The sequence below is a fragment of the Dermacentor silvarum genome, chromosome 5 (assembly GCF_013339745.2).
Source record: "Dermacentor silvarum isolate Dsil-2018 chromosome 5, BIME_Dsil_1.4, whole genome shotgun sequence".
NCBI lineage: Eukaryota > Metazoa > Arthropoda > Arachnida > Ixodida > Ixodidae > Dermacentor > Dermacentor silvarum.
The window spans coordinates 177227167-177252319 of NC_051158.1; the positions used below are offsets into that span (position 1 = coordinate 177227167).

At 47.2% G+C, this 25153-nt stretch overlaps 1 protein-coding gene across 1 annotated transcript; it reads right to left on the reverse strand.

The window, feature by feature from the left end:
• Positions 1 to 1305: 1305 nt before the first annotated feature.
• LOC125945825 (carboxypeptidase M-like) lies at positions 1306 to 22484 on the reverse strand. Its single transcript, XM_049668128.1, has 5 exons — positions 22322 to 22484; positions 10139 to 10233; positions 6341 to 6513; positions 2070 to 2269; positions 1306 to 1334 (listed from the first exon to the last, which is right to left on the reverse strand). The coding sequence occupies exons 1-5, from the start codon at positions 22482 to 22484 to the stop codon at positions 1306 to 1308; spliced, it is 660 nt and encodes a 219-aa protein (XP_049524085.1).
• Positions 22485 to 25153: the final 2669 nt, after the last annotated feature.

Here is a 25153-nt window from a genome sequence, read left to right on the forward strand (position 1 = left end):
TGCAGAGTAAATGTAAATTTTGTCAGGATGTAATATGGCAGCGCACTTCGATACAGGGCCAATTTACAAACTTTTTCAGGAGCTAATATGCTGGGGTGCTTAAGTAAAAGGAGAATGTTTGCAATATGTGCACAAACAACAATAAACAATAAATGTAATAAGATGCATAAATCGAAATCCGTGGAATGCAAAGCGTGATTAATGTACCCCACTAAATTATAATAAACCTTTCCGGTCGAAGCATAAATGAGTCCTAAGGAAATACAGGAAAAAACTGAAGCTAGGGGACGAGTTTTCGCACCTGTTATTGCGATAAGAATACTTGCCGTCCCTTGTTTGTTAAGACTAGTATCTCGGGCATGCACGCAATCGTACTCTTTAACAGCGAAGCTGTTCAAGCCAGCCGTAATTTGTGGTGCGTAGCAACACACTACCAAGAAAGAAAAGAAACTTTCTTGCCGAGCCGGGATTCGAGACGGCGTACGCTCGGTCCCAAAGCAAGGGTCGTAACCACTTGACTATACAGCCACACCTGCAGAGCATGCATTTATGCGAACCATATGATTGCGTTCGGGCGTCATCATCCACAGCTGGCGCGTTCGTACGCTCGTGCTCTGCGAGGTGAAGAGGTTTTGCGCGCTATGTCAGAGCGAGAGAGAAACGCATTCACGGAGCGGGTCTCCTGGAACGCGGTGTCGGTGTTGCAAGCTGCACTAAGCAACGCGCAGTGACGCGCGAAAAGAAATTATCATCATGAGTAATAAGATGAAAAGTTCGCAAGCACTTCCGGAAAATGCTGAGCTACGATCGCCCAGCTTCCCTGTATCAAGCGTTGCGCGGCCGAGTGCAAGGTGAGCGTTTTCGTTGGCTTGTTTGTACAAGGTCACCTGCTTAATCACGGAGACCAAGCAAGACATCCTCAACGTTGCCCGATAAGGAACTGCATTTCCCGCGTATGATGTTTTCCTTGGGCTGTAGAACAACTGGTTTAATGCGCTATGTGTGTGCTTTTTGTGTTATTCAGTACACAGGTACACGGTGCCTGTGACATTCCTGGTGAAAGGTATTTCGTCCCTGTGACAAAAGTAGACCGAAGCTCTTTCTAAAGGGGGACTTCCGCGGAAAATAAGTTATCTCAATGAGTAAATTACTCTTTTACAATACCAAAAAGCATATCTTAGAATGCGAAGAGGCTTCATACATCAGAAAAGGCAGAAAACGAAATAAAGATGGAGACGACGCCTCTAACTTGTCGCACTAGCTATAGCTGCGACGTCATGGATATAGAGGGCCTCGGTTCAGGCCTTACTTTTTATCGAAGAAGATGAACGATTCTAAAACAGACATTGCCTAAAACACACATTTGCTTGTGCCCGCTAGTTAATTTAGTTTTGGTATTTACGTCATCGTTAGCCTGTATTATCTGTACGAGCCGATACTGCATTTTGGAGATTTCGATAAGGTGTGCTGCTCTACTTGCCAAGGCCGAAATACGAGTAAAATATATGAAGGCATAATTCGGCAGTGACGTACCCGCGGTGTATCAGTTCGGCATGGCGATGGAAATAAGGATCATTGTTGAATGTAACACACTGCTAATTCGATATGTCCATGGGTATATATTTTTCCAGTTAGCTCGACTGGGAAACGCTGGACCACCATGAAGCTCATATGGCGACACTGGTACATTATTATGCGCATCCTATCTATTCATCTGTAATATAGCCTGATCAGAGCACTTGCTAATTTTCAGCTACACAAGAACCATAGATGCGAGCGCTTTCGAGTCTGCTGTTTGCATTTAGCTGCTGTAAAATATCTTGCGTGTGCGCCACTTCGGGAGAAACCTCCACGAGCGGCTGCAGCAGTTTCAAGTGTTGACTGTTATCTTGTGTCGTGAACAGCAGTTGACAGTGTGCGTGTGGCCGCTCTCTCTCTATTTGCTTCTTATCTTTCTGCGTCTGCCTCCGCCCGCCCTCAGTGTAGGGTGGTAGTAAACCGGCTTTTTGTTCGGCAACGGTGCCCTGGCCCACGAATGGGCCGATGTCGACCAAGCGGACGCCCCTCACCGGCTCCTGGCTGGTCGTCGTAGGGGTAGAGCACCCCGTGCAGGCCGGCGAACAGCAGAACCGTGAGCAGGGCCGGGTGGGCGCGCATGAGGCGCAGCACGGACGCCGACTCCGGCTCGACGGGGGCGCGGCTGCTGGGCGCCACGCGCTCGAAAGCGCTCGGGAAGTTCCGGTTGATGGCCACGCCGTTGCTGTTCTCGCTGCGCAGCCCACGAGAGCTTCAGTTATGCAACTAGAAAAATAATCGATGTCGTGCATCTGCCAGAATGTACGATAAGGGCGAAGGGGTATGAGTAGCTACGAGCAGTGATTATTTGATTATCGATAGTGCAAAGTACGGAAAGCCTACCGGCCAGCTTTGTGACCGCCTTTGCAGAAACATTTTGAAGGCGCAACGAAAAGACGTGACCGAGAAGAGACGGGACACCGCGCATGATCGTGGACAGGCGCTTTGTCGTGGCTAAACACCGTGGCCGGTTCTTTCTCTGTTTACCGTCTTTTCGTAGCGCTTAAACAAATAGCTTTAAAAAATACAACAGGTCGAGGGCAGCAGGAAGTGAAGACGGGGAGAAGTTTCCCCAAAGCTCTGAGGCACGCGGTGTCACAACAAACAAAAGAGAGACATAGTTGCCGGACAGAAATAGTAAATAAATTGGCCGATTAAACTGTAGTTGACGCATGCGTAATGCGAATCATTCATGATTAGTTGAGAATGGATGTATAAATAATCTAACTAGTGTGTAGCAAACAGTCCTGTAGAGATTATACGCTGGTGGGTTTATATTGACAATAAGTAAGACGTAATGGCAAGGTGAAAAATTTCAAGTCAACTTCGTACCTTGTAGGCATCGTTGAAGGCAACAAGCACCTGCTGCATGAGAATGAAATGTCTGTCCTACTCAAAAACGCTAAAGTGGACGGGGGGAAGCGACGGTGATCGTTACAAACGCCACACAAAAGATTTCCGTTTTCTTTTATTTTGTTTGTTGGAAAACCATGACATTTTGTTAGATTTAAGCGAAATCTTTTTATTTGTATTATTAAATAGGCGAAATATTGGAACAGAATACGAATATTTGGAAGCAATAAATATCATTATTTTTGTATTCGTGAAATGTAATTGGATAAAGAAGGTTTCCAATTTTAACAAATGCAAGTATCAAGGTTGCATGTAGTCTGTTTAGAAACGGACTGTTCCTTTATATTATTTGATGCCACTAAAGCATTTAAAACCTTTTTGTATTGTCAAATGAGAAGCTTCCAAATCAGAAGCTCAGCAAAAGTTGATCATTTTTGTTGCTCCATGACAAGGTACAAAATCGCGCCACAATATTCATTCAGTCATGCTATTCATACAATACCACTATATCATCGTTAAAAGCAGAGTCTGGCATACCAACCTGGCTTGTCGGCGTCGTATCGCTAGTTTGTACTTATTCCATAAGTTCTTTTACAGCTCACCCAATCATCCACCCTACATCAGTCCTTCGGCACGCATTTCACTTCGCATCCCCTCCAAGTCGCCCGGCCACGTGCGGACACTGCCACTTTTGCCTCATCATTCTTCCCACGCTCAGCCTCGTACTGGAACGGCCTTCCACACGACATCGCCGCAATCACCTGCCCATCCACATTTTTTAACTGTATAACTTCCATATTTAACCGCGAGCAGACATGTACTTAAACATCCTTTCCTTGTGTATTTATTTACGTTATGCTTGTTGCCCACCCCTTATGTAATACCCCCCACCCTGGGGGCCTCTAAGGTAATAAAGTTAAGTGAAGTGAAGTAATGAAACGAAGGAACAGCATGCCATCTAGTGCACAGACATATATACCAGGGTGTACCAGGGTGTCCCAGCTATCACGCAGCACGATTAAAAAAAAAAAAAAGAGGAACGGCGTTACGCGAAGCAAACCTAATGCGTATTGTTTCCAGTACAGTGGAGTAGCCACCAGTATTTTTTTCGTTACTGAGATTTAATAAATAATTGTAAATAATTATCTAACTCGAGAAGTACTGTCCTAATTATTAAAGTGTTAATGAGAAAGTTGTAGAGCAACATGAAAAACTCCCGATACAGCTTTCTGTTGCTCAATACCTGCTACATAAAAGTGTTTTTCCGAGCATGAAAGAAGCCTGCGAACACACGCAAAGTGCCTCGAGCGGCCAGTCGTGCGGAAATTCTGCGTATATATATATATATATACTAGTGTTATGCCCGTTCAACGGGGGTTAAGTACATTACAACACTAAGCATCGGGTAAGAGGAACCCACGCATTTTGAAATAGATAATATATATGTTACATTGCACGTATGTACAGGCTCTGAACCACCTCTCGACGCGGCGTGCAGGAGGACGACGACAGCAGTAGCAGCAGAAGCAGCAGCGGAAAAGTCCAAGGCAATATTGTTTCCATTGCGAACCACGGCCAATACCGTATTGTAAGTTTCCAATATTCGGACAACCTTAATTATTTGTAATGGATGATGTCACTTAGAAAGACAACGATGTTCACTACATTCTGGGGTCAGACATTTCAACGCGCTATACAGCCGTGGCAGATGGTGCATCAGAAGAATAAGGGTTAATTCTGACGACCTTGCATTCATTACCGTACAGCAACCACTGGTTAAAACAGCGCTATATTACATTCGGGGCGTATGCGAAGCTACCAAAAATTACACCCGCGTCCCGGTGCTTTAAGGACGTCATCACGGAGCCATAGTGGTGCGTACAGGCAAGTTCAGTGCATGGTAGTCATGGCGCTAAACAGGGGCGCCGACTCTGCGGCTTCGCAACTTATTTGCACGCGGCAGACATTAAAAATAAATTATATACGGATCCCACGCACTGTAGGAATGGATGTAAAAGCAAAGCTTTCTGCGCTCTTTTTGTTGATTAAGGAGGATTGGCGGTGATGATTGCGGCCAATGTTTGTGCCATCATATTTTAGGACGACATTAAAGTGGTGCGTTGATGTTAAACGTTACTTGCGCCCACCACTTGTGTTTGTGTACGCAGTACACAGACAACACAGCGAGACGCGTTTGCTTTAGGCGTTGTTGTGCGACATAATCATTCATTGACTGCGAAAATGTTAGCACTCTTATTGCCTAACACGGCGCAACGCATCGTGTCAGAAGTGTTCAACCTCAAGTAAATTATGGGGAAATTACCTGCCAAACCTACAATATGATTATGAGGCACGCGGTAGTGAGGAATAAAAAAAGTTCGATCACGTAGGATTCTTTACCATGCACATCAATAAATTTGAGTACGCGAGCATTTGCGCATTTCGGCCGAAACGCGGCTGCCGAGGTCGGGATTCTACTGGCGACGTCGGGCAATGCCATTGCCACAAAACTACCGTGGCGGCCGCTTCCGTCTGCAGACGCTGCGGTGCTTTAATGCGGCTTTGTGTCCACACGTCCTACATCAGTTGTCCGCTTAACCAATTTGCACGAGGTTTATTTTTCAGAAATATTAGAAACGTGCCTTTGTGTACCCTGAATTTAAATTTACCCAGTTTGTCTGTAACTGCTGCGGTGTCTAGTAGTAGCGTAGCCTTCTCCCTCTGGTGCCCTCCACCCATGTTTGCGAGCGGCGAGAGAAGAGTGGCGGGGTGAGATGCCACTCTTCTAACCTGACCACTAAGTGCACGACTGCGTCGGTTTTACCCGTTCTCTTCCTGTTCCCCTACCTCCTCTTTGTAATTCTATCCACCTCACCTCACCTGACTGTTACATGTTAGTAGAAAGGTAAGCGCTACAGTTCTTGCAATGCTTTTGTGGGAGGTCACGGGTAATTGCAGCCGTCAAGAGAGTATGTGGCAATGTCCAGCAAGCACCAGAGGGCATTGTAGCGACGCGATGGAGAAGTCCAAACGAGTGTCTCGCATCGACTTTCCTCTCTACCGCACTCCTACTATGTATGTGCACGCTCTCAACCACCTCCCGACGCTGCGTGCGAGACAGTGACGGTAGCAGCAGCAGTAGAATGGTCGAAGGAAGAGGCAAGCAAATCGTCGCTTTAAAAGCGGACGCTGCTCTTCTCGTTACTGCCTGCCTCAACCCACCTTCTCTCCAGCTTGCGTTTTTGCAAGAGCATTCTCCTCCCCTTGTGTGCCCCGGCTCACTTCTCTCTTGCAGAGTGTCGATTTGCGCGGAAATTATTCAACATCTGGTCGTATTGTGCGCATGCGTAAGAACGGCGGAGGTGGGCGACGTGTATTGTGTCCTCCATTTCGTGATCCGAGTTTGGCTCACCCCCCGGTCATGCCGCTGCAGTCTCCGGGGATGGAGGCGTCCGAGCCATCGATGTTCACCGACGGCACCACGTGCAGCCGGGCGTTGTTCAGCAGCCAATGCACGTCGGGGTCAGACTGTGCGTGCCCCACCATATACTCGACCAGGTGCATGACGACCTCGCGCGTCATCACCTGCGCGGCACGGCACAACTCACTGACCCGACCGCTTCCACAGCATTAACGTTAAAACAAGCATTAACACTCTGAAAGCAGTTTACGCCGTTTGGGGTGTATTTTTGTCTTACCATCATCTGTCTTGGTTTTATTCAAAACCCTGCGCTCGGTACTTTCCTGTCCAGAATGCCATGTCGCTCTGATAGCATGGATGCCCTTCGCGACCTTAAGTACTTTGCGGCCAGCGATGAAGAATGTAATGACACGCAAGATGACAATGTTTGTTGCGGGACGCGCCCGAAAGGGTGTAAACTCCTTTTAGAGTGTAGTGACTCTCGCAGCCCAAACGCGGCGGAGACTTACCACGCGGGACTGTTTAAGCCAGCAGCGCTTCACAAGCTTCCTGCTAATGATTGTTTCTTTGCATGTTAGCACTGTTACCACGCTTCCAATTAAGCTGGAAGCACGCACTAAGTGCGAGATGTCACAGATGTAGTTGACTGCATACTTCACCCATCGTTCTCACATATAAAATATACATGAATAGCGTTCGCCGGCACCGCCGACTGTCCTAGTACGCGTGATTGCGTCGAGTAAGTGACAGCCGATTCTTAACTGGCATTGTTGATTTTTTGTAAGTTTTTGTGCTCAAACAAACAAGGACGAAGAAAAGGAGCAACACAAGGACGAGTGCGCAAAAAAAGTAAAGAAAATGAAGCTGTTGCAACTGGGCTGTCTCGCAGTTATGCCATTGTTGACTGGCTTGTCTAGCGCTTATTGTTCTTCCTGCGACTGTCTGTATAATGAAATCCTGTACTTTTAACAGCGGAACTGTTTAAGCCGACCGTCAGTCCGTAACGCGTGTACAAAAAACCTCGCTGAACGATGGCGTCACCGCACGTTGCCTAGCAACCACCTCGCGGAGCAGCGTGTGTTTCGCCTCCTCTCCATGCCGTGCACATGCTGCCGTGACATGGGACGCTAAGGAGACGGAAGGAGAGCATGCGCTCGGTGCGCGCTATGCTCGGTAGAGAGAAAGAGAAAATGAGAGCGAAAGAGAGAGAGAAATAAATTGTAGCAGCACCAACGAGGCAACGCGCATAGCTGCTGCCGACGCCGTCCGCGTTTCCCCGTTTCCCCGCGTTCGCGCCGAACGCGCGCGGTGTCCGTGACTGCAGTGGGCGCCTCTGGCAGCGGCTCGGCAGGTTTCGACGAGCCACGCCCAGGCAGGTGCGGAGGCGCAGCTTGGACGTGATGTCACCGCGGAGATAAAGCTCGGAGCCCCCGCAACGGCGGCACAACTTAGTTGACTCTGTTGCGAGTACATGTAGCCTTGACATGGGACGGCCAAAGAAGATTCGGACACGCGAAGAAGAAGCCGCCCATCTCGAAGCGCGTCGCGCGGCCAAGCGAGAATCTGCGAGCCGATTCGGAATACCGTGCCTCGCAGCACTTCGCATTTCCTAGTAAAACATAGCCAAGCCTAGTGAAACATGGAAGAAGCTAGGCCGATCACCAGCTCCGCTGTTTACTGCAGCCTCGCACCACTAGTGCAAGCTGCCCACGTTTTTTTTTTTTTGTCTCACGAACTTAATCAATCGGCTGACAACGGTTCATGCCGAAAAACTCGCCGAGAAATGTGCGTTCCTTCTGCTGGCACATGAAAGACTGAAGGCCACGAACAGGTTTTTTCTTTCATGTTGTTCGTCACCCGACAACCTGCACACGTTACTCGATTTTACATTACACTAATCGTTAGCTAAATTTGACAAAATTTCAACCATGGCCTTCTTGTTCTAAGAGACGGGATGCATTGCATGTTCCTGTTTCTAAGGAAGACTTCTGTAGTTATCCTTCGGGAAATAAAAAATTCCGTTAGAAGAAAATAAATGAACACAATTGGCACATGCACATAAACTCTTGAAGAAACGAATAAAACCAGACAAAACATTTGGAGGACGCTCACGCTTCGCCTTTAAGAGTAGAACGCGATAGCATTCAAATATCCCTGAATGGTTGTCAGGCGTCCCGGCAACTGCACCTTTCTTTTTTTCTCCCCATTTGGCTCTGCGCGCCGCTACCGTTTTACGCTGCCGAGGAGGCGAGCGCCATCGGGATGTGGTTTTCGCAAGTAAACTACCCGAGCGCGCCGCTGTTAATTGTTATGGTAGAAATGCTGGAAAACGGGTTTGTGTTTGAGTTTCCTCGTAATAATAGACTTATGTTTTCTCGTACATTCAAACTACAATCCGACACTATCATGTCTGTAGGTTGTAGTTAAGTCATACGTTACAATTTTTCTGACAGATTTTAGTTTGAGAAATTCAAATTTTGCGCGTTGCGCCACGCGGAGGGACTGGGTGTCGGGGTGGTTCGGGATTATTTTCGTTCCCGCGGATGGCGGCGCCAACGCCGACGCCAACTCCGGATTTGCTGCGACAAGGGGTCCTTAATGCTCTCGCATTAAAACAACCATTCCCCTTTTCATAAATAGGGCGGCCGTATAACCGCGAAATCCACCTTGTTTTGTACGGGTGTGCTCTTCCCCCCTTCCCCCCCCCCCCTCCGAAGCAATATCATCCGACAAAATTCAAAATAACAAGGCAAAAAATTTCATTATGGGGTTTTACGTGCCAATACCACGATCTGATTATAAGGCACGCAGTAGTGGGGGACTCCGGAAACTTGGACCATCTGGGGTTCTTTAACGTGCACCTAAATCTAAGTACACGGGTGTTTTCGCATTTCGCCCCCATCGAAATGCGGCCGCCGTGGCCGGGATTCGATCCCGCGACCTCGTGCTTCGCAGCCCAACACCATACCCAAAATAACAAGGCAACCGGACGAGTTGGAACCATAACTAGCAATCACAGATAGAAAAGTAACACTGCTTCATAAAGCGAATAATTCGAACCCTTCACATGTGCGGACGTGATAAAATACTACATCACGGACATATTGTGTCAAATAAATAAATAAATAAATAAATAAATAAATAAATAAATAAATAAATAAATAAATAAATAAATAAATAAATAAATAAATAAATAAATAAATAAATAAATAAATAAATAAATAATCAACCAACCAACCAAACAAACAAACAAATAAAGTACGCTACAGCAATAAATACTCTGGTTCGCTTGTGTTTTGACAGGCTGGAAATTGCGGTGAGTGGAGTACCTCCGTACTTTTGCAATAACTACCGAAAGAATATCAACGAGCGAAACAAGACAAGCGACAATGGTTGAAAGAAAAGCGAAATATTAATACCCGGAGACAATATCATTAAATATGTCAGTATTCGTTACGTAGTGTTTCACTTACGAATTCCTTACTTTTCGTTTGCTATTCGTTGTTTCATTCACAGTCGGCAATTTCGTTACTACATCTGCATTTTTTATCCCCCATACTGCTTACTTTGTACTTGCAAAGTTTGCCTACTTATTCTGCATGCATTTTCTTGGTTGCGTCACTCGTGTGGCAGCATAAGAAAAATGTTATTCTGAAAATGTTGCTCAATAATTACTCCACCTTTCATGCCTAAGCAACAGGTACAAAAATCAACAAAATAGAGGGCACTGCTTCAAAAGTTAAAGTTGTTATTCTCTAATGCTGGTAAACGTATCAGCCGTTATCTTACGTCATTTCCGTAAATGTTCGCGATGAGGTGCAGGTTGGGTATGAAGCTGTCTTCCTTGGCTCGATTGGTCAATATCAGCTGCCATATCCTGCGACCTGCACAGTACATAAGAACGGATGATTTTGTGCTAGAAATCTGATACTGTCAAGATAGAAGTGTATGAGTTGAAGAATAGTAGACTTGCGGGGCGAGCAGCGTGCTTTTGTGCCACCTGGATTAGCGCTGACAGCGACAACGCACTTTTATTGGAGCCTGATTACGCCACTGGTGTACACAAGCACTGGAACAAACCAAATCCTCGGACAAACTAAAGTCTGAAAATGATTGGTGACAGCGTTGCTAAACAACTAAATAACTTGCTAATAGGGTGATCATCGATCTAACCATACGTGTATGGCTTTCCAGATATGCATTTTTTGTATCGAGAAATTTCAGTGTGCCTGATTGGTATATGAAAGTTTGGGTCACCTAAAAATGTTTTATTTCTTCATTTCCGATCTACAATCACCTGTTAAGCGAAGCTTTATAGGCTCACAAGTTTCGGCGGTGGTGGTGGTGGTGTCAGGCTGAAAATTTGGCCGATCCTGGTGATTGTGGAGAAAGGGTCCAAGCTCAATGGCACATCCAAAGGATAAAAAGAAAGAGAGAGACAGAAAGCAAGAAAAAAGAGAGAAAGAGAGAGAAAAGACAGAGATAAAGAAAGGAAGAGAGGAAGACAACATTGCATTCTAAAAGAGTGACAACATTGCATTATGGCTTCAGTGTGAGGTTAGCGGCGCGGAGAGCGTCTAGCACAGTCTTCAGACGATTCAGGTGTTCCTCAAAGATCGCCGAAAATACGACGCCGTCCTCGAGACAAACGAGGCAAGTATGCCACTTCAAACCGGTGAGAACAGTGTCCATCATTCTTTGGAATGTCGTAGGTGCAGAACACAAGCCGATAGGGAGCACTTTGAATTCATACAAGCCATCCGGTGTAACAAAGGCAGTTTTCTCGCGATCTCGTTCATCAACTTCAATCCGCCAGTATCCGCTTTTCAAATCTATAGATGAAAAATACTTGGTGCGTCGCAGTCTGTCGAGTGAATAATCGATGCGGGGCAGTGGATAGACGTCTTTTTAGTCACGCTGTTTAGCCGCCTGTAGTCAACGCAGAAACGTAGCGTTCCGTCCTTCTTCTTCACGAGGACGACCGACGATGACCAGGGACTTTTGGAAGGCTGTATAACATCGTCCTGAAGCATCTGTTCGACTTGCGTGTGTATCGCGTCCCGTTCTTTCGCCGAAACTCGGTAAGGCTGTTGTTTTATGGGCGAGACGTCGGTATACGTAATGATTCAGTGTTTCGTGATGGGCGTCTGACGCACCTTAGAGGACGAGGCGAAACATTCTTGGAATTGAAGCAACAATTCATGCAGCACCATTCGTTGTTCCTCCGGTAGAGTCGAATTAATGTCTACTTTGCCAAGGGATGCAGTCGTGACCTCCGGTGTTGGTTGGAGAGCATTGTACAGTGATGCAAGCGTAAAACATTGAGCAATCGCCGTTATGGTGTATGCGAGAGCGATGGCAGTGCGACGAAAAAGGTGACGGTACTCATTACTAAAATTCGTCACAAGCAGCATAGAACGTCCATCACGAAGCGTGACGAGGCTGCTAGCGGCGCAGAGACCTAATGTGAGCAAGAGCGACAAGTTGCCTTCAGCGACTGCCTCACCGTCACGTAACTTGTCGCACGCGACATCAACGAGGACACTCGAACGCGGGGGTAACGCGACGTTGTCGGCATTAACGCTAAACGTGCTGGGATGGCTGTCGTCGGTTTTGTCTGCTGCTCTCTCTATCGAGAACGGTGTGCTCCCACAGGTCGATAATAGCGCCATATTCCCGTAGCAAGTCGATTCCCAGGATGATGTCTCGGGAACATTCGCGAAGTACAAGGCAACTGGAGAGAAACGTACGTCCACGAATGCTAACTCTGAGTGTGCATATACCAAGTGGGGTGACTACATGTCCGCCGGCAGTACGAATTTGTGTTCCGTACCAAGGAGTAACTATTTATTCAGGTGTGGCGCTAGTTTTCAGCTCACGATCGAGTAATCAGCCCTTGTGTCCAATAACGCACTGACTTCATGGCGACCGTCGACAACAACAGGTCGGCTTCCGAGTTCAGTTGTTGTCGTCGAATCACTGCCGGTACCTGGTCACGTGGCTGGGAGGCCTTGCTGGCGTCGATTATCAGCGGCCTCGCCCCCGAAGGTCGCTGTCTTTAGTTTTCCCGTCAAGGGCTTGGCGAACGCACCTGCACCGCCACTGGGGAGCTCCGGGAACTTGGGGCAAATCGTTTCGGCGACGGTGACCGTGACTGCCGTCGCAAGGCCAGTGGCATGCGCTGTTGAGACAGGTATTCTTCAATGGCTCTTGGTTTTTCGCCGAATCTTGGCCTTGGAAACCCTTAAGTCCAAGGCGGTGATACGGGCATTCACGGTATACATGTCCGGCTTCGCCACAGTGATAGCACAGCGGTCGCCTGTCCGGTGTGCGCCAGACGTCCCATTTTCTTTGAAGCGGTTGGCGGTTCTCCAAGTGCTGGATCTGTTGCACTAAAGGAAGTGTATCGTGAGGCGTGAGGCGCACGAAGCGCGGAGAAGCAGGAATATACCGGCTCGTAGCTTCCGCGTATGATGCGCGCCGAAGCTCCGTTGGCACAAGTGGTGTGACCTCACTGGCAAGCGGGACTTGCAGAGCATGCTGTACCTCGTTCCTGATGAGGCTGCCCAGCTAGCACAAAAGAGATATAATCATTCTTATTCATGGATATTTCGCTTTGACCGTCAAAAATCTAGATTGAAGAAGTCAACATCGAGAAGGATTCAATTGGGATAGAAAAATCTTGCTATAAGGCGGATTTTAGAAGACGTTTAAAATCGCTTGTTCTATATGGATATGGATCCCGCAGTAGGTTGAGGCGGGCAGTGAATTCTTTGCAGCTCGTCGCGTACCACTGGTCGGATGAGGTCTCAAAGGGAGTCGATGTATCCATCGATGACGCGACGCTTATTTGCCGGTCGTACACTGCTGACCGCTGCTGAAGCACTTTTTCCATTGTCGTGGCTTCCGTTCAGAACTCGGCCACAGTCGTCGGGGGACTCCGAACGAGGCCAGAGAAAAGCTGCTCCTTAACCTCTGGGCATTAAGTGGCGGAGCTTCTTATCTTCTGCCATGTCCGGGTCAGCTCGACGAAAGAGGCACGTCATGTGCTCAACGTACATCATCACACTTTCATTGGGCATTTGGATGCGCGACTGAATGGCCCGCTCCGCGTGTTCACAGCGATCAGCATTGGCGTAACTTGCCCGCAGATGACGACAAAAGTCGCTCCACGACGAGAAGGGTTCATGGTTCTCGTACCAGGTGCGAGCGCCATCCTCCAGGCTAAAGTACACATTCTTCAGCTTGTTCGCATCGGTCCACCCGTTGAAATCAGCGACGCGTTTGAACTAAGCCAACCCGTCTTCGACGTCCTCAAGGATGGAACCATGGAAGACTTTTGGCACTTTCTGTAGCGTATAGTGAGCAGCAGTAGTAGTGCCTTCCATACCGCTTTGGTGTGTCGCTGACGTAGACTCGGGAAGAGGCCCAGGCTCAGGGGGCAATCCTCGGACTCTTCGGCTGGCCCGGTGAACAGGTGTTGTCACTGCAGGGACAGAGCTACCAGGAGGCGTGTAGGACATTTGATGGGACTACCCCGCACCTCCACCATTGTTACGTGCAACAGAAGGCCTTCAGAGCAAGAAGTACTGCACCGGCAGAGACGAGCACTAGCCAGGAAGATGGCTGACCCCAAAACGAAAACTTCTTCTCTCCTTGCCTGAATACTGGCTCGCGCTCGCCGCAGCTCGTGAACTTGTGGCAACAAATATAATATATATATATATATATATATATATATATATATATATATATATATATATATCAGCTTTCCATAAATATGATGCGATATACGTGTGATTAATTTTTACAGTGCCTTAACACGGCTAATATATGTCCACCACACTTTCATTGGGCATTTGGATGCGCGACTGAATGGCCCACTCGGCGTGTTCACAGCGATCAGCATTGGCGTAACTTCCCCGCAGATGACGACAAAGGTCGCTCCACGACGAGAAGGGTTCATGGTTCTCGTACCAGGTGCGAGCGCCATCCTCTTCTTCTCTCCTTGCCTGAATACTGGCTCGCGCTCGCCGCAGCTCGTGAGCTTGTGGCAACATATATATATATATGCATGCACGAAAGCAGTCATCGAAAATACCCATTTTCGAAACCGAAACCGAAAACTGAACCCTCGAGCGAAGGGTTCGGACGACAGAGTGGGCACAGGAGTGGCGCTACAGCCAACATGGCTGACATTCGTTCCTTCCACTTCATACAGGCCGTGACTTGGTTCGTGGGATTCCTTGGCCATGGTGTCGGTTCTGCGAGTACCCCCGCCGCCTACATGCTTGTGCCTAAAGTGGTCCGCCCCTCGCTGATCACCGACGCCACTGGAAGCACTTTCCTCGGCCAAACTGGGACAGCCCCATCGACAAGAAGATCAGTTGCAACCGAACTTATAAAAGGCCCCGCACTACAGTCCGGCTTCAGTGGGCACAGGAGTGGCGCTACAGCCAACATGGCTGACATTCGTTCCTTCCACTTCATACAGGCCGTGACTTGGTTCGTGGGATTCCTTGACCATGGTGTCGGTTCTGCGAGTACCCCCGCCGCCTACCTGCTTGTGCCTAAAGTGGTCCGCCCCTCGCTGATCACCGACGCCACTGAAAGCGCTTTCCTCGGCTAAACTGGGACAGCCCCATCGACAAGAAGATCAGTTGCAACCGAACTTATAAAAGGCCCCGCACTACAGTCCGGCTTCAGTGGGCACAGGAGTGGCGCTACAGCCAACATGGCTGACATTCGTTCCTTCCACTTCATACAGGTCTGTAATGACACTTCCCTTTATGCTAAACGTTCTAGCAATCGATGTCTTCTGCTACTCCCGTGCCGCGAAGTGTTGCGTGATTTGAGTGATGAATGCTTTTTCGTAATATGCCAATTGCTTTGTTGTGGTGACATTGAAACCAATCCTGGCCCTGACGACAACTCGGAAAAAGAAATCTTAGAGCTTTTAAAAGACTTGAAACGCCAGACGAGCAGTCTAACTCAGGGGCAGGCGGATCTGTTGACCGCCCTAAACGAAGTCAAGGAGGCACAGAAATCGCTAGAAGATAAGTTTGCCTTGATGGGGGAAAGGTTGCTGAAAGTCGAGGCCAGAACTGGTGCCATTGACCGTATTTCCGATATAACGCGACAAAATAATGACATCAACTTTCGCCTAAATGAGCTTGAGGACAGGTCTCGCCGCAACAACCTTGTTTTCTTTGGTGTAGCTGATAATAATGAATCATGTAGCAAAAGTGAAGAAAAGATAATCGGCCTTCTAACACAACACATTGATAGCAATTTAACCTCACACGCAATTGAACAAGCACACCGCTTAGGTGGACCCTACCAGGAAAATAAGTGCAGACCGCTCATTGTCAGGTTTTACAACTTTAAAACTCGACAGAACATTCTCTTTCAGCGCTCGAAACTCAGGTCGTGTAACGTATCCGTAACCGAAGATTTCTCGTTTGCTACTCGTCAGGCTCGCAAATGTTTGATTAATTTTGCTAAAGCATTACCCGAGTCGCCTGCTTACCACCTTCGATATGATAAACTGTTTGTCAATGAGACGTGCTATACGTATGATCGTAGTAGCGTGCGTGAACGAAGTCGCAATCCTGTTTCAAACGACAGCAGTGATTATGCAAATAGTGATACCAATGGACCTGCCTTTAACACACGCGCTCGCTCACACCATGGCAATTCGCAAAAACGCCATCCCTCTCGTACACCGAAATAACAATTGACGAGGGGAAGTGGTGGCTTGTCTTCATGTTTATCGGTTCAGGTTTTATTTACTAACGCTAGGAGCATCATGAAACATCGTCATGAACTTGACATTGGTATATCCTCGTGTGATGCAGATTTAATCGTGCTAACGGAAACATGGCTGAACCCGCGAGTGCGCAGTACCGAACTTTTCCAGTCGAACAAGTCCTATGATGTATATCGCTGTGACTGGGAAGATCGGCAGGGCGGCGCCGTTTTGACAGCAGTAGCGCAAGGCATCCCGTCGTTTAGTGTGGACACTGAATCAAATCTAGAAATAGTGTGGGCGTGTCTTACGCTAAATAAAAAATACTCGAATCGTATTAGGAGCCTGCTATCGCCCCCCCCCCCCCCCCCAATGCCGCGTCAAGTTTCGTTGATGACCAACATGATGTCGTAAATGTTATTGTTAGCCGGTCTCCTTCCTCTCCAATCATTCTTTTAGGGGATTTTAATTATCCGAACATCACGTGGTCGGATGGACTTCCACTACTTTATCCATTCTCGTCGCACTGTCAGGATTTCTTAGACATGTGTGCATGCTTTAATTTCACGCAGATGGTAACGAAGCCTACCAGAATTACCACAGATACATCTAGTACATCAGACCTTATTTTGCCTACACACCCACTTCTCATCTCAACACTCACGCACTTGCCTGGTTTTAGCGACCATTCGCTGCTCCACTTCGACATTAACATGTCTTTTTCCCGACAGAAAAAAGAAAAATTTATCCGTGACTACAAAAAAGCAAATTTTGATATTATTAATCAAGAACTGTGCACATATTTTGATGCTGACGTCTTTGATTTTGATACACGGAATGTCGAAGAAAACTGGCTTCTATTTCGAAAAAGTCGCGCAGCTTATCACTACATACGTTCCACTGAGACGCATTCAGTGCAATAAAGCGTCACCTAGGTTTAACAGAGCTAAAGCGTCTGTCCAATAAAAAAAAGCGCCTGTTTCGTTCAGCAAAGTTACGAAGAACAGGAAATCACTGGGAAGCATATAGCAATGTTGAAGTCGAGTACCGCACAGCACTCTGTCACGCCAAAGATTATTACTTTACTAATACTCTCCCAGCCCTCTTATTAGGTAATCCTAAAGCATTTTGGAGAAGCGTAAATGTGACGGAAACTAGTGTTATTTCTCTTAATAATTCTGAAAATGAACCGATACCAACCGAAGAATGCGCCTCAGTGTTTAACAATGTTTTTTTCGCACAATTTTTCTTCATGTCGAGTTGGCTGTGTTAATTATGCGTCACATCATGATTATCCTTTGATGTCCCCTATCATGTTCGAGCACTCTGGAATAGTACACCTAATCGACTCGCTAAAAATTTCTTCGTCTTGTGGAACTGACAGTATCAACTCTAAATTTCTTAAACAAACTAAACATTCCTCATCTTTTTTCTTGGTTAAACTCTTCCAGCAGTCGCTCGATACTGGTATCCTTCCTTTAGATAGGAAGATTGGGAAGGTGGTTCCTGTTCATAAATCAGGCAGCAAACATTCTCCATTAAATTATCGGCCCATTTCGCTAACGAGTATCCCTTGCAAACTGATGGAGCACGTGTTGTACAGTCATATCTTTAACTTTGTGGAATCAAACTCTTTCTTTACGTCATTACAACACGGCTTCAGGCATTCGTTTTCTTGTGAAACTCAATTACTTCTTTCACTCACCGCTTGCACTCAATACTAGAGAAGAATTCCCAAATCGATTGCGCCTTTCTAGACTTCTCGAAGGCCTTTGATAAGGTTACTCACGTGCTGCTTATGCAGAAACCTTCCTCTTTAAACCTGGACCATAATGTACTTACCTGGCTTGAATACTTCTTAATCAATCGCCTACAGTATGTTTCTGTCAACGGTCATGATTCACCCTTAAGTAACGTAGCATCAGGAGTTCCGCAGGGCTCTGTTTTAGGTCCATTACTTTTTCTAATATACATTAACGACTTGCCCGATTGTGTGTCATCTTCAGTTCATTTATACGCCGATGACTGTGTACTGTATCGTGAAATTCGTAATAATAATGACCAGGAAATTCTACAGACTGATCTAAATAACATTGCCGCTTGGTGTAAAAACTGGAACATGGAACTAAACCCCAAGAAGTGCAAGCTGATGACTGTTACAAGACGCGACGTGTGTGTGCCTGCATATATGCTTAACCACGTCCAGCTAGAACATGTTTCATCCTACCGTTATTTAGGTGTAACTATATCATCTGACTTATCCTGGAAATGTCACAGCGACTCCATAATAAATAACGCAAATCGTATGTTAGGCTACTTGCGGCGAAACTTTAGCAAATCCCTTTCATCAATGAAACTACTATTGTCTAAAACACTAGTCCGATCTAAGCTGGAATACGCTGCTGCCATTTGGGACCCTTACAATGCTACTCTTGTTAATTCTCTTGAAATGGTTCAGAATAATTCCACTCGTTTCATTCACTCAAACTACGATCGTACTTCTACCATAACTCCTATGTAAAGCAACTTGTGTCTACCACCTTTATCACTGCGCAGAAAGGCTTTTCGCTTATGCCTTTTTCATAAAGTATTTCATCATCATATTCTTAGCAATGAGCTCATTTTAGCACCTACTTATCTGCCATCTCGAGTTGATCACCGTCATAAAGTAAGAGGCACTTTTTGTCACACAAACAGGTTTTTCTATTCATTTATTCCCCTTACAACGAACGACTGGAACCACCTTCCTGATGCTATCGTGTCAATCGAAGACAGCGAACTTTTCCGCCGAGCATTGTTTGCTTTTTTAACACGAAAGTGTTTTATGCCGGGGTCCACCAAGACTTCACTGACGTATTTCCGTCACGGAAATACGTCACACGAACATACACGAACATCATACAAAGAAAGAAACCAGAAGAAAAAGTTCCACAAACATGCAAAATTTGGAAATCGAACCCACGACCTCTCGGTCCGCGACGATAGATCGCCGAGCGTTTAACCCATTGCGCCACAAACGCACTTGCAGAGAGCTACACAGACGCGCCTTATATATCTAACACTCCTCCGTGTACCCGCGCTCTTGCTCGGGGCGGTGCCGCCGCCTACGAGCAGAAAAGAGAAGTACTGCATTATGACACTAACGCGCACCGACAGTGAACGCTTCGGTGGTCTCAGCACTACGACGCCTCGATGCCAGCATTCGAAGGGACGCTGGCATCAAGAAGCACTACCAACGCACCTAGAACGCCCCCTAGGTGGCGTTCACCGTACTCAGCACCGCGGAGCGTGGCGTCCGCAATTAGCTCTGAAAATGTTTCTGAAGTTGATCGCGGAGGCTGCAATTACGACGCGCTGTACGCGCTGATTTGACTCGGTGACGATTCAGTTACGTGCTTTGTCTTGCGCGTTGTATTAGTGTGTCAGTTACGTGCTTCGTCTTTCGCGTTGTGCTAGCGTGTGCAGCGTAGTGCAGCTTCCATATGCACGACGGTTGCACATGGTCATCGACGTTGGTAGTCGTGATGGAGGAGACGTGCCACCAGGCGTCAGCGTGGGTGCATCAACGCCTAAGGGCGCTTTAGCCACAAAACACCAATAGACATTATATATCAATGTGCAATAAACATTACACTACTTCTGTGAAGACACGTTTCACTTTCGTGTTCTATACCGATTCCTATATAAGAGGGATCAACCACATTTTTTTTCAACTGAGACCATGCACGTAGCCACATGCGCTGTATTTGCGCAAGCGCTGTCGCGCCGTATTTTTTTATTTTTTATTATTGCGATAGCAATTATATGGACACTCAAAAGCAGATTTCTGCCGTCGGCGTCGCCGTCGCCGTCGCCGTCGCCGTGAGGTTCCGTATGACGTCATTTGGAGATGAAATCGTCGCCGGTAAGTGGTTCTTGAGGGAAAGGTTGGCGCTATCTTCTGCAGCCCTTGAGGGAGCACGGCTCAGCGCCAATCGCCGCGCGCCGAACGCTGTATGTGCGAGTGAAAGGGCGCGAGGGGCGCGTCTTTCATTATTTTTTATTTGTTCCGTTCATATGTCGCTATATTTATACAATTTGAATATCATAGCATTCTTGTTATTTGATTTCTTAATGATTCCGCGTCCCCCTGCACATCTCGCTTGCATTATATAAATCCGTAGTAATCATTGTTATTGCTATTCGCATGTATCCCACTCCCCTCTAAAATGCCTTCGCGCTTGAGGGTATGTGAAATAAATAAATAAATAATAAATAAATAAACTTGGAGCAGTAATACATGTGCATAGGCTCCGCCCACGTAGCCTTCGCTGCACTGCCACAGAAAGTTGTCGCCTGGAGTTCTTAAATAATACCCTATCCATATAAGTTCATTCTGTGTTTCTATTTCGTCTTTGTTTAACCCTTTTGTGGCCAGCGTTGCCAGTAAGAGCAGTTCAAAAAATCAAATGTTTCCTCTTCCAGTATTATGAATCGTGATGCAACAAAAACCATTTGCTGATATGCCTCAGTATTCTCGACCGTGCAAAGGCAAAGCACCGCACTTGCTACTTATTTTTCTGAAAGAACAAAGGAGGCACAGACGTTTCGTCCCACTACGCCACGTGTGTATGCTACGTAAGTAAATTCGTGCTGTCACAACAAAGTTTTTTATCGAAATCGATTTTAAGTTTTAGGGTGCCTCAAGCAACAATAGCAGTGCTACGTGTGGAAGTCAGGCACATTCCTGATGTGTTATTTCTGGGTGATGAGCTGGCCAAAAACGATGTTGCTACGGGGCAACACTAGGCACACGACGGTGTGTGCATAGTGATATACGTGCAGGCGCTTTTAGTAATACGCGGAGTTGTATCGTGGTATTTGGGTAGACGTGTAGGTAGACGTGTACGCGGGTGAATTGTGACAGGCGTCTAGGCGCGTATCGCAATTTTGCCAGCTTTTACAGCTACACAAAGCGAACCACGTCATGGGTATGGTTTCCTGATCTTCTTAAAGCAACAAATTAAATTAGTGCTAGGTATTCTCAATTTATTTTATATTTAATGGGACGCGACATGAATAACAAGATACGAACAATATTTCCTAAATTTTGTCTGTTATGGTATATGTTAGAAGAATAGGAGGAGGAAGAGGAGAATAATCAGATTTTTAATGATGAGGGAATCGAAGAGATGATTATTTTGTCAAATGGAAAAAAATATCGCAGTCAAATCTTTAAACCAACTCGGAGCACGCTGAAAATCGGAGGCTATGATCGATTTTTCAGTTGTTCCATTGAAGCAGATCGCTCAGCCTGTAGCCCTGAGACATTCTGCATGAGATACGATGGTGTAAACCATTAGCCATAATTCACTCAAACCCAAGGCACAGCAGACTTAAACACATTTTAAAAACATGGTGGCGTCATCTAGATAAGGTGCCTGCAAACGCAGCGTGCGCAGGCGCAGACGGCGATATGCGATTCAGATGAAGCGCGCAATCAACGCGCTCCCGAGCTGCCGAGCCTCCACCAGTATGGCGGCGCCATCTAGTTATGGTATCTGCAAACGTGGCGTGCCCCAGATGCAAGTTGCAGCTATAAGGCTTAATGGGGCTCAGCAGACTGCTGTGCAGAGAGCATTACAAGCTGCAGCTCGCCGTCGACGCCGGGTGGACAGTTCAGATCGTTCTCGTCAAAACGAGGCGAACAGACTGCCGCGAAGACCCTGTTGTGCGTGGTGACCAAATTGGAGCTACTCTTGAGCCACTCCACCAGCTTACGCTGTGACTGTGCTGCGTGTGCCACGCAGGCCTGTGACGTTTTTTTCAAATGGCGATAAATATTTCCTCACACCGCATTTGTTATGTGCCGTGTGCCCTAATGCAGTCCGAGTGCACTCATTAATTTAGCTTATTTAGTTAAACTTTGGCCAGAGAGTTACGCTGTCTTTTTCTGACTGACCGATTTCGTTCCAAAAAAATGAAGGTGTGTACGAAAAGAATGGTTCGCGAAGGAACTCTGATAAACCGACTCAGCACACATTTTTATTCTGCATTTAGTGCGCTATACAATGTTGTAGCTTAGCGATATGTTCAAGTTCAAGGGTAAACGTGCATGGAGAAAAGAAGCAACAATGCGAACAGTACCGTTCGTGTTTCCTTTCCAAGCGTCGCTAAGGCATCGATTGGGCGCCACCAATAGCCCTGTAACCTCAACGTGTGCAGAATAAGCGTAATAGGCGCACCTTTGATGGTATTTCCCAGGTATTGCAGGGTCACGAGCGAGCCGTGTTCGGAGGACACGTGATGCACGAAAGCGTTCACCTCGTCCAAAGTGTGGTACTTGAACTCCATGGCCGACGCCACGAGGACAGCGGCACCGAGAGGAAGCAGCATTCGTGGAAGCATGGGGAGTTATGGATCTGTAAATGCAATACCGTCTTTGCCTGCGCCTAAGTACACCAAAAAACCTCAATAAATAAATATTGTCACGCGCTAAGCCAAGAAGAACAAGCAACAGTACCAGCAGCCGGACACAAAAAATGTCAGACACGAAGGGACGGTAGATGTAGATGTAGAGCCTTGAAGTTACACGAAGGGACGGTTCTCCAGCTGGCCCGGGATCTTTGACTTCGTCGTCTTCTTCGCTGTTTTTGCTGGGAGCGCAATGCTGATTGTTTGCTGGCTCAAAACACCAGGTTGCATTATTCCCCCTCCCAATGAAGCATCGGCTCGATGCTCAAACACAAGACATACACGGAAAGTACACAAATTAGGCAAGACAAAAAAAAAAAACAAATGGAAACGCGCTAGCACACATACGGACATGCACAAGAGGCAAAAATGTGTTCTGTGGTCAGGAACAAAAAAAAAACGCTTCGCAATTCTTGGGAGACGACGCGACCACAGCAAAAAAAGAGAAATTGTTTCACCAGTACACTACGTGAACATTACCGTGTAAAATACGGCTTGAGGCGGATGACATGTACAATCTCTGGGCTTGGTAATCGGTGCTTGGGCGATGGCAGGTCTCCGTCTGGAATCACTTCACAGTTCACGTCGCTGACACGCCTTAGTACTGTGTATGGTTCGAAGTACTTGCTCAGGAGTTTCTCGCTGTGGCCTCGCCGTCTAATTGGGGTCCAAACCCAAAATTGGTCACCGGGCTCATAGGTAACTTGTCGATGGTGGAGATTGTACCTTATTGCATCTGTACACTGCTGCTGTCTTATGTGTACACGGGCCAGCTGACGTGCTTCGTCGGCGCGCCGAATGTACTCCTCGACGGCAGGAGCTCACTGGTCAAGCTGATCGATGTCTTCATACGGAATCATCGCGTCTAGCATAGCTTGAACATCTCGACCATAAACGAGGCAGGCGAAACGGCGTGAATCGTGTAGTTTCCTGCGTGTGAGTGTTGTACGCAAACGTTACGCAGGGCAGGATTTCGTCCCACGTTTGGTGCTGCACATCCACGTACATAGAAACACTGGCAGACATGTCTGCCAGTGTTTTGTTTAGTCCTTATGTCAAGCCGTCAGTCTGAGGGTGGTATGCAGTGGCCTTTCGATGACTCGTGTAACTCAACTTGACGATGTCGTCCAGAAGCTTCGCCCTAAATGCCGTCCCTCGGTCAGTGATGATGAATGACGGTGTGCCATGCCGAAGCACAACATGATGCATAAAACACAGGGTCACCTCAGATGCTGTCCCGCGTGGTAGTGCCTTCGTTTTAGCGTAACGAGTCAAGTAATCGGTTGTGACAATGATCCACTTATTGCTGGAGAAAGACAAGAGAAATGGTCCATGAAGGCCCTTTCCAACTTGATCAAACGTTGTACGCGGACAATCGATGGATTGTAGAAGGCCTGCAGGCTTGAAGGGTGGTGACTTGCGGTGCTGGTATTCACGGCATCCTTTCACGTAGCGTTTGGTGCAAGCAGTCAGTCTAGGCCAGTAGTACAGTTGTCGTACCCTGTCCAGAGTCCTTGAGTAGCCCAAGTGACCAGATGTCGGCTCGTCGTGGCAGGCTAGTAGGATGTCACGAAGGGCTTGAGGCACTACCAGAAGATGTGTTTTGTCGCCGGCACCTGTGTTTCTTTTGTATAAGACGACCTCTCGTAGGCGAAATGACGACAACCATCGCGAAATAGGGCGAGGAACTGGACGTGATACAGCCTTTTAAGTGATCGATGATGGGCCTTAACTCAGCGTCCAATCGCTGTTAAGCGAGCAGATCCGGCCCGTTGAGGGCTCCCAGGAAGGCGCTGTCCTCTTCCTCGTTAGGGTTCTGAGATTCAAGAGGTGCTCGTGATAGCGTGCCAGCATCTTCATGTTTTCTGCCTGATTTGTATACGATGGTGACGTTAAGTTCCTGGAGTCGCCGACTCCAATGTGCCAATCGTCCAGAAGGCCCTCGGAGGTTGGCCAACCAGCATAAAGCGTGATGATCGGTCACAACTTTAAATGGCCGCCCGTAGAGATACGGCCTAAACTTTGTAGTAGCCCAAATGACCGCGAGGCATTCCTTCTCTGTGGTGGAATAATTGGACTCGGCGCGTGACAAAATAGCTACGGTAGCAGTCTTCTCAGGATCGGGCCGAGCACCTGCAGCGCTCACGACGTGATCGAGAAACTTGAGTTCCTCGTAACCGAAATGGCATTTCTCTGGCTTGAGTGTAAGGTCAGCCGATCGAATGTCTTCGAGTACATTCCAAAGGCGTCGAAACTGCTCGTCAAAAGTATCTGAAAAGACAATGACATCATCGATATAGACGAGACAGCCTTCCATTTGAGGTCAGGGAGAATGGTATCCATCATTCGCTGGAATGTGGCTGGAGCGAAACAGAGGCCGAAAGGGAGTATTCTAAATTCCTAAAGGCCATCCGGAGTCACGAAGGCAGTTTTCACGCGGTCCCGCTGATCTACTTCAATTTGCCAGTAGCCACTTTTCAGAGCGATAGAGGAGAAATACTTCGCGCGCTTCAGCCTGTCCACAGAATCGTCGACACGAGGCACCGGGTACACGTCTGTCTTTGTGACGTTCTTTAGCTTCCTGTAGTCAACACAAAACCGAA

What these genes read in the sequence shown, in the direction of transcription:
- LOC125945825 (XM_049668128.1), bottom strand. Translation starts at nt 22,484, where the DNA reads ATGCTTCCACGAATGCTGCTTCCTCTCGGTGCCGCTGTCCTCGTGGCG. An exon ending in CCTGGGAAATACCATCAAAG is followed by an intron (nt 10,234 to 22,321) that starts GTGCGCCTATTA and finishes TGTACTGTGCAG; the next exon opens with GTCGCAGGATATGGCAGCTG. An exon ending in CGACGACCAGCCAGGAGCCG is followed by an intron (nt 1,335 to 2,069) that starts GTGAGGGGCGTC and finishes TGTCTGTTTTAG; the next exon opens with AATCGTTCATCTTCTTCGAT.